A 15,661-nucleotide genomic window follows, 5' to 3' on the forward strand; every position below is an offset into this window, starting at 1 on the left:
GAACTTCCTTGTCAATATTTATGAAGTGCTTCAGACTGTGATTTAATTCCACTCCCTGAAGGGAAACAAGCATTTCTTCACTGTATGACCAGAAATAAAATGCCACATTTACTGCTTCGTCTGAAATGTAATGTATCTGTTTTTTGACTTTCATCGACAGGCGGTGTGGTTGCCCGCTCCGATGCTCCATTCTGCACGACAAGTGAGGGGAGCCCGTATCGGAGGACACCTCAAGGCATTGGCCCCAGGGGGAGCGATGATTATTACAGCACAGGTCAGGCACAGGTGTTGTCGTGTTTACAATAAAGATGTTCTTGGTCATTTTGTCCCATTATGAACAGGACAAGAGCTGGAAGTAAAGCGTGAATATCCAGTCCTCTACGTTTAAATGATACACACCCACCTGTAAAGATTGACAGGAGCCTATACCAAAGTGCAAACATTCTATCATCTATGTTTATAAGATAAATCACCCCCTGCGTGGAATGACAGGAGCAGAGAGTAAAGTGTAAACATGCTGTCCTGTACTTTTACAAGACACATCACCCTGTGCATAGAATGGCGGGAGCAGGAAGTAAAGTGTAAACATGCTGTCCTGTACTTTTACAAGACACATCACCCCCTGCGTAGAATGACAGGAGCGCATAGAAAAGTGTAAACATGCTGTCCTGTACTTTTACAAGACACATCACCCCATGCGTTGAATGACAGGAGCAGGAAGTAAAGTGTAAACATGCCGTCCTGTACTTTTATAAGACACATCACCCCCTGCATAGAAGGACAGGAGCAGGAAGTAAAGTGTAAACATACTGTCCTGTTCTATTACAAGACACATCACCCCCTGCGTAGAATGACAGGAGCAGAGAGTAAAGTGTAAACATGCTGTCCTGTACTTTTACAAGACACATCACCCTCTGCGTAGAATGACAGGAGCGCATAGAAAAGTGTAAACATGGTGTCCTGTACTTTTACAAGACACATCACCCTCTGCGTAGAATGGCGGGAGCAGGAAGTAAAGTGTAAACATGGTGTCCTGTACTTTTACAAGACACATCACCCTCTGCGTAGAATGGCGGGAGCAGGAAGTAAAGTGTAAACATGCTGTCCTGTACTTTTACAAGACACATCACCCCCTGCGTAGAATGACAGGAGCGCATAGAAAAGTGTAAACATGCTGTCCTGTACTTTTACAAGACACATCACCCCATGCGTTGAATGATAGGAGCAGGAAGTAAAGTGTAAACATACTGTCCTGTTCTTTTACAAGACACTTCACCCCCGACATAGAAGGACAGGAGCAGGAAGTAAAGTGTAAACATGCTGTCCTGTTCTTTTACAAGACACATCACCCCTTTCGTTGAAGGACAGGAGCAGGAATTAAAGTGTAAACATGCTGTCCTGTTCTTTTACAAGACACATCATCCCCTGCATAGAAGGACAGGAGCAGGAAGTAAAGTGTAAACATGCCGTCCTGTACTTTTACAAGACACATCACCCCCTGCACCCCCAGGAGCAGGAAGTAAAGTGTAAACATGCCGTCCTGTACTTTTACAAGACACATCACCCCCTGCACCCCCAGGAGCAGGAAGTAAAGTGTAAACATGCTGTCCTGTACTTTTACAAGACACATCACCCCCTGCATAGAAGGACAGGAGCAGGAAGTAAAGTGGTGGGGGATTTTAATATCCACAGTGAGATCACCACGTGCACTGATGCACAGACTGTGTTAACAGACCTGGCCACACTTGGACTTACTAAAAAGAATCAGGGGCCGACTCATTCTGCGGGCCATACCCTCGACCTAGTGCTCTGCAACTCAGTAGCTATTAATTGTCTTACCCCCAACCAAGTTGATTGGACTGACCACTCAGTCATTGTGTTTTACACTCGTGCCAACAGCAAAGCCAAAGCTATCCATAGGAAGATGGCCAATGTTAGAAGGCCCTGGCACAGATTAACCCCTGACAAATTCAGGGCTAATTACGCGGAACCCAAGTGGGAAGCATTTGGTGATGACGCCACCTTAGCTCTAAAGGCTTTCAGTGACGCTGTATCAACAACTATCAACCATGTGGCCCCACTAAGAACCTATAAACCACGACCGGCCCCCAAACAAGAAGTCTGGTTTACTGGAGATCTCAGGCAGCAAAAAAAGACCATGAGAGGGTTGGAGAAAAAATGGAGAGTCACACATAAGGCAGACGATAAGGAGAACTTCAGGAGGTCGTCTAAAAACTATCATAGGGCTATCCGAGCTGCCAGGAAACAACACATAGCAGCTCAGTTATCAGCTGCTGGCTCCAATGCAAAAACCCTGTATACAATTCTGCAGACATTCACCAAGCCCACGGCCTGTGACACTGATGGGGTCGAATCCCAAGAAATCTGTGACAACATCTCACAGTTTTTCGTAAGGAAAATCGACGCCATTTACAATAAAATACTAACATCCAAATCCCTCTCTGATGACCCAGTGTCAACAACTGACCGTCAAACCCCGCTATATACCATGACTTCAGACAACGAGGCTAAGACGCTTATCGCCTTCCCATCTATCTCTATGGAAGAGCTGACTGCCCTTGTCATGCAAACAAAGAGTGGGTGCCAGTCTGACATCATCCCAGCACATATTATGCCAACTTTGCTGGAGGTTTTGGGGGCTGGAATACGGCAGATAGTTAACTTGTCTTTGCTTACTGGGGAAGTACCGTTGGAGTGGAAACAGGCACTTGTGAGACCTCTGCGGAAGAACAACTCGATCCCTTGGTCTGAGTTGACAAATCTGAGACCGATCTCTCTTCTCCCTTTTATAGGGAAGCTTGCTGAGAGGCATGTGAATCAGTATTTGTCAAAATTTATTGAACACGCAGGTGTACTGGATCCCTCCCAGTCGGGCTTCAGGCCCAGGCACAGTACTGAGACTGCCTTGCTGTCTGTCGCTGACAATCTCCGGAGGCTACAGGACAAGGGCTATTCCGTTGTTCTGGTGCTTCTGGATTTGTCAGCGGCGTTTGACACTGTGTCACACGACATCATGACCTCCAGACTAGTTGACATCGGTCTGGAAGGCAAGGCCCTGGCTTGGCTCAGGAGTTTTTTTCAGCGAACGCACCCAGAGAGTCATCTTGGGACCATACCAATCAGAGGAGGTGGTGATCTCAAAGGGGGTGCCACAGGGCTCTTGTTTGAGCCCTACGTTATTTAACATCTACGTGGCCCCCCTAGCTAACATCATGAGGTCCCACGGATTCATTCCAGTATCATACGCGGATGATACTCAACTCCTCTTCCCTTTTAAAACGATGACTCCTGAGGTGCGGGACTCCTTCGCTCGAGGGATGAAGGAGGTGGCCCGCTGGATGGCAGCTAATTATTTGCAGTGCAACGTCTCCAAAACGGAGGTTATGCTATTCGGAGAGGCAAAACGGTTGTGGACCCCGGACTGGTGGCCTCAAGATCTTGGCCCGGTCCCTGTGCCCAAAACCGTGGTAAAAGACCTGGGAGTCAAACTGGACCATGAGCTTACCCTCACACAACAAACTAATCAAGTGGTGGGCTCATGCTTCCATGTCATCGGGCTTCTCAGGAGAGTATTCCCCCTGCTACCAGATACCACCAGGAGAACGTTGGTCCAGTCGCTAGTTTTAAGCCGGCTGGACTACTGCAACGGGTTAATGCTAGCTGCCAATGAGGGCATCTTTGCTAGATTGCAGGTTGTGCAAAACACGGCTGCACGACTGGTTCTGAATGTCCCGCCCCGCACTCCCTCAAAACCACTGTTGGCCAAACTGCACTGGCTTCCGGTTAAGCAGAGGGTGATGTTTAAGATCTGTTGCGTCATCCACAAATGCTTGACTGGAACTGGTCCTGGTTACCTCACTGAGAAATTTATCCCGTATGTACCGTCCAGATTCCTGAGATCAGGAGATCAGGAATTACTATGTGTTCCCAGGGCCATGAAGGCAAGAAAGGGGGGAAGAGCCCTATCGGTAGCGGGTCCAAAGTTGTGGAACCTACTCCCGAAGGAAATCAGAGTATGTAGGGAACATTTCCCTTTTAGGAAAAAACTTAAAACATTCCTCTTCAAATCTCTAATTGACTGATCCCTTGCCTATTTCATTAAAATGTTGACGAGTTTTTTGTTCTCTGGTTGTGGCCTAAGGCGCGGAGATATTCCTTCGGGAATCGATTCACAGCGCCATACAAACCTGAAATAAAATAAATAAATAAATAAATAAAATAAAGTGTAAACATGCTGTCCTGTACTTTTACAAGACACATCCCCCTGCGTAGAATGGCGGGAGTAGGAAGTAAAGTGTAAACATGCTGTCCTGTACTTTTACAAGACACATCCCCCTGCGTAGAATGGCGGGAGTAGTAAGTAAAGTGTAAACATGCTGTCCTGTTCGTTTACAAGACTCATCACCCCCTGCAAAGAATGACAGGAGCGCATAGAAAAGTGTAAACATTCTATGCTGTACTTTTGCTAGAGCTCTCCAACCTCGCGTAGAATGACAGGAGCACAGAGTAAAGTGTAAACATTCTACATTTGCAAGATGTATCACCACTAGTGTCGAATGACAGGACCAGAGAACAAAGGGTAAACATTCTGTACATTACTTTTTGCAGAAATAAATTAAAATGGTAGTGATGTGTTTTCCATGTTTAATTAAATGCAATATGTAAAGAATAACTAGTAGAGAAGCAACAATGAGGGTCGTGTGAGGGTTTGAGACTGGCCCAGACGTAGATGTAGTCTTGATGTTCGATCTGCAGGTCTTACAAACCAAAGGCAACTCACTTTCAATCTCAGCACGTCCAGTTATTCGAGTTGGTTGGTTTTAAGTTGCTTGTAAGAATCAACGTGGCTTAATTAGCAGTTTCTGCATAAACTGCCAAGATGCAACTCTGCCCTCGTCTGCGCCTTAACAAATGAATAACTAAAACAAGCCTTTCCAATGATAAATACTCACAGATGAAACCCCCACACACCTGAAGTTTTTCTCAAGATTAGAAGGCGAGCTTTCTAATTCACTGCAAGCAAGTCATCGCCGGTATTTATGGACACACTGTCTAGATGCTACGTTGGTGTTATTCAGCAATCTAGATTGTAGCATTTATATGGCACTTTTCTCCCCCTGATGACGTGCACCTCTACTAATTCATTCACCAACTCACCCCCCTAGTGGATCAGACTCTCGATTGTGCAGGAAAGGACACGGGTGGTCCTTGTTAAGTACAGGGTAGTTCCCCAGCCCCATTCCTGATGCCTTGTGCCTGGAAGGGCAACCACCACATATCAGCAGGTAGATAAATGGGGCAGTGACTCCCTCTTTTGTGCCCCTGGCTTGGATCTCGCATGACATCAGACGATAAAGACGATGGCGGAAGCAGTCTGGGACGAAAAAGAAAAACTCGATCAATAGGGAGCTACAGAGGGAAAGGCCGCCCTCCACTCAACACACAATATAAATGCAAAGACCTGTTCGTCAAAGGCTCCTCGTCTTGAGGATAGTTATACAGGTGGAGGAGGTCGTTCCATCACGCTTTTTCTCATAAACACTCCTCACTTTCACCAAAGGTAGTGTCCTCTCTCTTTACTGCCTAAATTTCCTTTAAAGAAAACTTTTACATATGACAGGCACTATATCTATGTACCCCCTGTACATATAGGGATGTACCTTTGATAATGAAAGGTTACATCAATCTATGTGTGAACCCTAAGAAAAAATGTGAAAGGACAAGATGGCACCTCACGTGCGCACCACCAATAGAGCTTGCTGATTGGCACTCACCAGCTATGCCCACTTATCTCATCATAGGTAGCCATCTTGCCTTAAATAAAGTTGTGTCCCAAAAATTAGTGCGGAAAAATAACAGTGTGATGTATATAAACCAAGACCCCGTGGAAAATAAAATTGAAATAAGTAGCACAAATACCAACTTTATTATTCACGTGTGCACTTATTCAAATTTAAAACGGGCTGCATTTATGCAGACCACTCCGTACTAGGCCGACATGTTTAATTGCCAACACTGTTTTGAGGCAATTTCGTCAGGTCAGTAGAGTCATCAATCACCAATCATGGACACTGGTGTTGTTCTGTACAGTGACATGTGGGAGCCAAAGTCACTCGTACCAGCTCTCCACTTCGTCACAATGAGGCTAACTCCAACCGCGAGTCCCTCTTGTGGGTGTGTACGCTACTGTAGTGTAGTACAAGGTCGCCTTCTCCAAACGGAGCGCGTTTTCTCATCCCGCGCTCAAAAAGCAAAAGCCAGGCCCTGCCTGAAGCTGACTCTTGACGGGCACAAACACTGCCTGCAACTCTAGTTTAAAAACAGGCAGAAACATCCAGGCAATGGGCCATGATTCCACTCCCTGAATTTGGGGTCCGTGTTGACTGAGAAACTCGTATTTCAGGGTTGAGGTATGGACCACCAACGCTCCATGCCATATTCAGAACCTGAGCCAGAGGGTGAAATAAGCCGTAGATTTGTGTTTGTGACCACGAATGCGACTCAGTGGCGGTATCTTATAGGTTCTTTCCACTTAGCCACCTTGCAACCCACTGTAGGCGCGGCTAAGTAATACAATTCTAGGTGAGGAACTGCCAAACCCCCACATTTCGGTGGTGCATACAATTTCTGCAGCGCTATTCTGGGCCTCCGCGTATTCCATATTAGACCTCTGATTAACCCTTCCAGCTCCCGAAACAGTCGCACCGGGACATATACCGGAAGATTTGCAAAATAGTACAGTAGCCCGGGTTATACTATCACCTTAGTTAGGGTGACGCGACTCATCGCATTAAGGGACAGAGTCTTCCAAAATCGTATCTGTGCCTGTATGGAGGAGATGGCACGCACCAAGTTGCCCTCCAGTATATCCGCAGGGGATCTATAGATGTATATGCCCAGATATCTAAACATTGTCGGGTACCAGGCAAGCGACGTACCATTTATCGTTATATCAGTCTCATCCATATTCTCACGAAAAGAATAAGTGCCCGATTTGGCCCAATTTACCTTCCAGGCAATGGGCTACGATTCCACTCCCTGAATTTGGGGTCCGTGGTGACTGAGAAACTCGTATTTCATGGTTGAGGTGTGGACCACCAACGCTCCATGCCATATTCAGAACCTGAAACCTGTGAGTTCACCAGGAGGGCTAAGAGAAGCCACATTGGGTCCTGCCATGAAGGAAGGAGCTGGCCAACAGCTCGGAAAGGCATTGAGCGTGCTCTTGCAAGAGGAAGATGCCCTCTAGAAGAGGGCCAAGTGAAGGAGCCGTGGCAGGACGAACTGAAGCTGCCACTGGGACTCGAGGAAGGCCTGTGGCACTCAGCGGAAGGTAAAGCAATCTGAAAGGGATCACCCAGCGTGCATTGAAGCTGAGCGTCCACGGCTGCAGGCACTACAAGATTTCACAGCCATCTTCACTGGCTTTCCAGCCTAAGATCCTTAGCTCAAGAAGTGCAAAGCACTAAAAGTACTGTAGATGCATTTGGCAAATTCTACTTACAAGCCTGAGTGTCAGAGGAAGTGCTATGAAAGGAAGGGAGGCTGCTTTCCACCTTTACCCCTCCGCCACCCATTCCCCCATCACAGAAGACCTTCAACAGTTAGCCAGCTCTGCTGCAACCCAGTGTGGGCTCATAGCTCAGGGGGTTAGTTGTTTGGGACTGGGGAAGAGCCAGTGGACAAGGCAGTCACTGGACCACAAGCAGCGTGATCTGAGCCTGGCCTCTTCACCAGTGGCCACCTGGCTGGGCACGAGCAAGCGCACTTGATGTCGACCACGAAGAAGATTGTTGGCTGGAGCCTAATCAAGGCGATCTCTGATGTGTGAGCCATGCAAGGGTGCCCACCGCATGGAGCAGCTCTGCTTCTACATCCATTTGACAGGCCTAGCCTGTATCACACTGACAACCACGAAGGGGGCTGAAAGGTGCTGTGCGCGTGGGAAACTATTGCTTTGGGGACTAAGAATTCCACAACTCTTGGGAGCTGACTTGGCGGCCTCCCAAGCCATCGCGATTATTAGTTAAGAACTGCAGAGCCACAGGTTACGCATTGTATTGTGTTGTCCGTTCAGAGTAAAGTTCATTTTTTTATGAGTACCAGCACTGCCTGGACTCTGAATTATCGATTAGGATTAGTTTAGTATTGAAGCTCAGAGTCTCTAACCCTGCGTCACCTCCCGGCGTGGGCTGCTCAGCCTGGGTCTGCTATCTGTGCTTAGTACGAGTGATTATACCGCAAGCCTCAGATCAGCAGTCTTTACTTAGCAAGTGCGTTTTCCTTATTTTACTTTGCAGGTAAGTTACCTCCTTATTGTTTTAAGTAACAATACGTGTGTGTGTGTGTATATACATGTATGTATGAAGATAGATATGTATATACGTGTGTATATATAGGTACTTAAAACATATGTATTTACCTAAAACAATAAAAGTAAAATCAAATTAATTAGAATTGTTTTTTGCTTAAGAAATAACGTTATACATAGTTAAATTACATTATCATTTACGTATATTATTAAATTTATACCTTTATTATTTTGAATATACATTTATTTTAATATCTCAAAAATATAACGTAAAATATAGGTACACAGTTTGAAGTTTTTCATGTTTTTGGGAGGGATTGTAAGGACATTTAGAGTTCAGGGATGTGCAATATACAGAGGAGTTTTTAGGGTTCAGAGATAGGCATATAGGGGAAGCGAGGAGTGATTAGGGTTCACAAATGGGTAGTGTTTAGGGATAGTGATGCGTTTTTAGGGTTCAAGGATGGTTCGAGTTTAGGGGTAGTGAGGACTATTTAGAGTTGCTTAAAATGACTTTACTTAAAATCAAATAGAAATACATACATTAAATGAAAATTAATAATGTTTATATTTAAGATAATATTTTTTGTTTAATATCTATGTATTTTTAATGAATTTTCTTTGTTGAATATCTTTATTGCATTTTTATCATTTCCTCAGTATAAACAAATCAAGCACAGATATATATTGTACTTACATACAAAATCAAAATCGCTGTATCATTACATATATATTTCCAAATGTTACCACACGGTAAGTACTGCGCAATTTACCTCTGTTTGGCAGTAGGTAACGTGTATTGGCAATTTGGTATGGGTATCTGACTCCCATGTATACCGTCGCCTCCAGTCGAGGGGCAGGACCTGTCTATCATATACATCTTCTCCTTACAGTGATTAGTCAAATGCGGACATGTCTATTAGCACAATTATGTTTAACTAGTTTGCAATACAAACGTTGAATAACTGTTGATAATAAAGCATGGCTGATAAGAAGTGAGCAACGTCTCTGATTGCAAGATATCTTCATTTATTAACATTGAAATAATAACTAATCGACTTAAAACAAATGCAAAAGTAAAAGAGATATCAAGTACACAAAGGAACATGTATCTATTGTATTGAGTGCCTTCGAGTAAGGTCATGCCGAGAGTCGCGCACTTTTTAACAGATTTGGGTTGCTTTACCTGGCCAATCTGTGATTGCGTGGATGCCAAGGTGTCATACGTCTAAGGTTACGTCCATGTAGTGACATGAAGGAATGTGGGGTCATTGCCTAACCTAACAGTCCAGTCCAAGAGTGTCTTGTGCACACGGCCTATGCGCGCCACCCGGGCAGCACTTCAGGCATCATCTCCTACTCGCTGTGCGGGGGGGGAGGGGGAAACAATGCAGCGCTAGTTTGTAAGAAAGCCTTCAAAATGTCATCCCAGGCTTGTGCGATGGGAAACTTGCATAGTCCAGCCGTTTCTTCTCTATGAAGAATGGTGCTCTCCGCCTGTGTCCAATTTTCTAGGGATTTTAGCCAGTGGGGTATCTCCGGAGGGTCTTTGTATTTCCATCTCTTGGTTATTAATCGTTTTACGGTGATGAAACCTAAGTCATAGAATCTAGAGCTTACTTTGCTAGCTTTCGTACACCTGTAAAACCTCATGATGCAAACCTCCCATGTGTGTGGCACCTTCGTGTCGGTGCTGCTGGCGAGAGTAGTCGTTATTGTGTGCCAGTAGGAGTGGAGTCGGGGGCAGGACCACAGCATGTGTAGTAGGTCAACGTCTAATAAATGGCATCTTCCGCAAGCGGAGGTAGTGATGTTAAAATATTTATTAATCTTGTCCGTCGAGAGATACGCTCTGTGCATTATATACGTTTGTATGAGTTGAAACGTGAATTACACGGTATGTGTGTGGCACTGGCCAGGACACGTTCCCAGTCCCTATCTGTCCATGGTTGTCCTCTGTCTTCAGCCCATCTCGCCTGGAGTTTCTGTGGTGGCTTTAACACGTGCGTGAGTAGGGCCTGCACTAACCAATGGATCACATGTGTCCCCTCCCCCCATCACATATAGATACTGCAACAACTGGTGTGTTTGCGGTTCAAGTGCCAAACCCCCCCACGCTAGTGTCAATGTCCGCATGATGGCTGCATGTTGGAGGAACTGACCCACCAGCAAGCCAGTGTCCGCTGTCAGAGTTGTGAAAGATAACAAGGCACCATCCGCGTACAGATCCCCCAATGTCTCCACTCCTGCCTCAGTCCAGGGCGTCAGCGCTACTTCCGGTACAAAGTCCCTGCCACGAGGCGTACCACCCAGAGGCAGTATTGGGGCATAGGGAATAGTATCTTTCGTAAGTTGGAGGCACCTTCGGTAGCATCTATGGGCTAGCTCAATATGTAGCTGTGTCGGGCGGGGAAGTTTCGCAAGAGGGTGAAATAAGCCGTAGATTTGTGTTTGTGACCACTAATGCGACTCAGTGGCGGTATCTTATAGGTTCTTTCCACTTAGCCACCTTGCAACCCACTGTAGGCGCGGCTAAGTAATACAATTCTAGGTGAGGAACTGCCAAACCCCCACATTTCGGTGGTGCATACAATTTCTGCAGCGCTATTCTGGGCCTCCCCGTATTCCATATTAGACCTCTGATTAACCCTTCCAGCTCCCGAAACAGTCGCACCGGGACATATACCGGACGATTTGCAAAATAGTACAGTAGCCCAGGTTATACTATCATCTTAGGGTGACGCGACTCATCGCATTAAGGGACAGAGTCTTCCAAAATTGTTTCTGTGCCTGTATGGAGGAGCTGGCACGCACCAAGTTGCCCTCCAGTATATCCGCAGGGGATCTATAGATGTATATGCCCAGATATCTAAACATTGTCGGGTACCAGGCAAGCGACGCACCATTTATCGTTATATCAGTCTCATCCACATTCTCACGAAAAGAATAAGCGCCCGATTTGGCCCAATTTACCTTAAGGCCTGAGATTTCCTCAAACCTACGGAATATGTTGGATATAGCTGGCGGCATATCATGTAAGTCCCTCCTGTACAGCAACAGGTCATCGGCATATAGGAACACCGTGTGGAGACAGTCTTCTAGGGGTATGCCCCAGTCTACTCCACTTTCTTGCAGCTGAGCCACCAGGGGCTCCATGGCAAGGGAAAAAAGCAATGGGGGCAAAGGGCCTCCCTGTCTAGTTCCACGCCTGACTCTGATTGCATCTGACATGAGCTTACCTGTGCGGGCCCGTACCATAGGCCGCTGGTACAAAAGCTGCACCATTTGTAGGGACCCGTCTCCCAACTAGTATTTACGCAGCACCACTGCGAGATAGGGCCACTCCACGGAATCAAAGGCCTTCTCCAGGTCTAGTACTAAGCACTCAGATCGCGGCCAATGCTCCGTTACATATTTCTGAACTCTAAACAACCTATGGATGTTAAGAGAGGTGCTCCTAGTTGGGACTAATCCATTTTGATTGCTATGGACCAGGGTCGGTACAAACGGGGATATACGCCTAGCTAGGGTGGAGGCAAGGATTTTATAGTTTGTATTCAGCAAAGCCAGTGGACGATATGAACCAAGATTTTCAGGGTCCCTGCCTGGTTTCAGGAGGGAAATCAGCGTTGCTTCATTTTGCGTAAGTGTATGGGTAGAGTCATTTAGGGCCGCTGTGTATACCCACAGCAGCTCCGGTATTAATATCTCGGAGAAGGCTTTGAAAAATTCCGCCGGTAGCCCATCCGGACCCGGGGATTTGCCATACGAGCGGGAAAAAATACTATCTTGCAGTTCATTTGGCAGTAAAGGAGCGCGCAGTTCGTCTTGCTGATGCTCTGCCAGTCGCGGTAATGTCAGAGCAGAAAGGAACTCCTGTATAGCGCTATCTGTAGCTCGCAAGCAGGACCGATACATCATAGTGTAGTGCTCTACAAAGGCGTTGTGTATGTCTCTCTGGGTATGTAGCATATCGCCATTTGTGTTTTGTATAGATGTTACGGACGTGGTAACCATATCCTGTCGTATTAGCCATGACAACAACTTGCCAGGCTTGTCTCCCATATGGTGGGTGCGCGCCGAATAAATGCTCCCCCCGATTCGCGCCAGTGCTCCATCATCACTTCCCACAGCCTCCCCCTCCCTCTGGAGCAGGTCATTTTCAGGACGTGTAATTTCAGTCCCTAGCTGTCTGCGCATACCCGCCTGCATACCAAGGCATTCACATCTAACCACTACTTTAAACGCATCCCATTCTACTTGGGGCGTTGTAGCGGTGCCAGTATTCTCTTCAAAGTAGTGTGTTATATGTGTGGCCAGCAGGCTCCGAAAGGGTGCATCTAGCAACATGTCTGGCTGCATCCGCCAGGTTGGGAGCGGTGGCCGGGGGCGCTCCCACAATATCAATATATATAAGGGGTGGAAAGGATCGGTCTAGTGTGGCGTCAAGTACGCTATTGTAATCTCCCCCCAGAAGCATAGGTATATCATGCCACTGCGCCAGGACGTGTGACATATCTTCAAAAAAGTTTGCCTGGTCAGTGTTGGGGGCATACAGTGATGCAATCACAACCTGCCTGCCATCCAGCGTACCCCTCACCACCACGTATCTGTCATCTGCGTCTATCTGCGTTTGTGTAATTTTAAGTGGAAACCCAGGCTGTACCCAAATCAGCGCGCCTCGTGCATATGTTGAATATCCCGTGGCATATAATTTGCCTCCCCAGCGGCGGTGTAAGCGTTGGATTTCTGATTTGGCCAAATGCGTCTCTTGCAAGAGAGCTATTCGTATGCGATGTCTCTTGAGGTATGAGTATATCTGATACCTATGTGACTGTGTGTGCATGCCCCGTACATTCCATGTGCCAATTTTAACTGCAGACATATTTTCTAAAATGCACGAACCTACCATGTGTCCCTAGCAACCCATCAGTTTTACACAGTATATATGACCTCACGGAGCATAACTTCCCCTACATGATAATTCACAGCATTTTTCGTCGGGTGAGCGAGGTGCACAATAAAGGATATCTCATAACAAACCAATACAATGACATAAACATAAAAAAAATTCAAAAAAGCGATGATGCAACCAGCAATCGTCCAAACCCTCAATAGAGGCAACAGTCAAAACGACCTGGTGGGGTGCGCTGTGAGTTACGTACAGGTGATTAACAATATATGTTTTTCATATTCCAGAGGCTGCATGTATTTTTAATTAATTAAAATAAAAAGTGTATGTATATTTATATACCGATGTGTGTGTACACACACACATACATTTAAGATTACAATTATACTTACCTGCAAAGTTTGCACTTCTGATGTAAACAACTGTGATGTAAAGGCACTGCAGATGTAATGACAGCAATAAATGACTCCTGTTGTAATACCTGTGAAGTAACGACTGATCTCAACTTCGCTGTCCCGAGAATAGGCTCATAAAGGGGTGTATTTGACCTTCAGTTTTGGGTTCAGTAGGAGGGTAAAGCTAAACCGAAAGACAATAGAACTGCTCAGCCTGTTATATCAAGACCGTTGTTTCCTTTATACATTGCTTGTACAGCATATGTTTGAAATGTACTTAATACATGTTTATGGGAACGTGTGAGTTACCTGAACATATCGGGCAGACTATACGATTATCTTTTCTTTAATGGCAGGATGTCAAACTGCTAATAATGACATGTCAGTCATGTTCAATAAGATGAAGAGGCTTATATTTCTGACCCTGAGAGAAGGACAGCCAGCAGTGATTCCCTCTTTGGTAAGTTCACATGTTCACGTCTGTAGCGGAGGGAACAGATATGTTTATCGAGCTTGTAAAGATTGTTATCCTCTGTGTATCCGTCACGTTAGAAGGGAACTGAAGTCTCATGTGTGTTCTCCTCACAGACTGTTCGCTCGCTCTCCACACTGACGGCTTGCATTGGACTCCTCAAAAGGAAGATCTGAATTGGAGAAATCTGTCTGGCTCAGAAGACTCCAAAACCAGTCACCGCTCTAACACAGGTGAGTAAAGTGGTGTTAAAATGGAAGTAAAGGGCAAAAGATGTTTGGCTGATTTGTGCCATAAGCCTTGCTTAAGTCGCAGTAAGTTTGATCAGGGCTTCAGGTCTTAATCTCGCAAGCGTGAACAAAAGTTGTAGCAATTAACAAATGCTTTCAGGTGGGAACATTTTGTGCAGGTCTGATCCACCGAACACATTATTGGGTAATGATTTCGCTGAAAATCCGGAAAACCATTTGTGAGGGGCAGATGGATGTTGGTGAAAACAAATAATGAGCGAGATGATGTGGCCAGTCGTGCATTGACACTCCAAACTGGCATGAAAGTCAGGAGTTTAGACTCGTAGGACTGTGCCTAAGATTTGCATTCATTTTGGATTTCCTGGAAATAATAAAGAATTTCAGGTCTACTCTTGGCAGAGACTAATCTAGACTAGCCCCTCGTTGAACTTAATCAGAACCTCTGCAGTTGGATGTAATTGCAGGGCTACAGCTCAAGAAAAACTGCTCTTTTGGAGCAGATTGTTATTGACCTAGTGGTTTCACAAGTTTTATGGTATCATTTGTGTATATGGTGGGCGTAGGAAGCGGTAGGCTTAAACTCTGATCTCCACCATAACGCAGCTTGAGCCTACCATCCTATGGTTAGTTTTTACTGCAGTCTACAAGTTATTTTGTTCACTATGTGCTGCCCTCACACAGCCTATTTAAGGAGAACGACTGCAAGCCCGTCTGCACCTGTCCGGTCATCAGGTGCCGGGCACGTTTCACCCTCCTCTGTGCAGTAGTCCAGGGGCGAAGTAGCATTTCGGGACAATAACAGCCTTGGGCCTTCTTGTATCTCGACCGCTTGGCACTGCTACTAACTTCAGGACTTCCCTTGGCGTGTTTAATGCACCGTATGTGCTTGAATCTTCTACGATCTTGACTTTAGGCTTCTTCACTATCTGACTTGGATTAGCCGAGAAGACAGCTACTAGTTATCAGAGCAAATCTTTCAACGTATTGGAGCTCAGTCAGTTAGTTTGTCCGTCTACACATGAGACCCGACATACTGTTGATGCTGTTGTTTCCTTGACAGTTGTTACTCCTGTTACCTTTATTCACAACCTGATACCTGTCAGAATTGGGGCCAGTCAAAGAGATCGCAGTACTTGGGCCATGATTAGACCTATCCAGCTTAATAGGGCAAGACATTACGGCCTCAGCCCGACATATGGAGAAGCGTGGCTCAATGGTTAGAGCGGCAGACCCTGATGCAGAGGTCTGGCCCGGGACCCGGGTTCGATCCCCGCCTCGGCGGGTCTTGGACTCAATTGC

General features: G+C 46.0%; 1 protein-coding gene across 4 annotated transcripts in view; it reads left to right on the forward strand.

The window, feature by feature from the left end:
• The window catches only part of LOC144822051 (uncharacterized), a 64,929-nt gene that overhangs the window by 18,244 nt on the left and 31,024 nt on the right, over nucleotides 1-15,661 (forward strand). For 3 of the 4 annotated variants that reach the window (XM_078679122.1, XM_078679124.1, XM_078679123.1), the window contains exons 4-5: nucleotides 161-274; nucleotides 14,228-14,344. In XM_078679122.1, the coding sequence (XP_078535248.1) occupies nucleotides 161-274; nucleotides 14,228-14,344 (231 nt within the window). The remainder of the gene's footprint in view (nucleotides 1-160; nucleotides 275-14,227; nucleotides 14,345-15,661) is intronic. The other variant, XM_078679125.1, reaches the window with a different exon arrangement.

Source organism: Lissotriton helveticus, chromosome 3_1 (assembly GCF_964261635.1).
Source record: "Lissotriton helveticus chromosome 3_1, aLisHel1.1, whole genome shotgun sequence".
NCBI classification, from domain to species: Eukaryota; Metazoa; Chordata; class Amphibia; order Caudata; family Salamandridae; genus Lissotriton; species Lissotriton helveticus.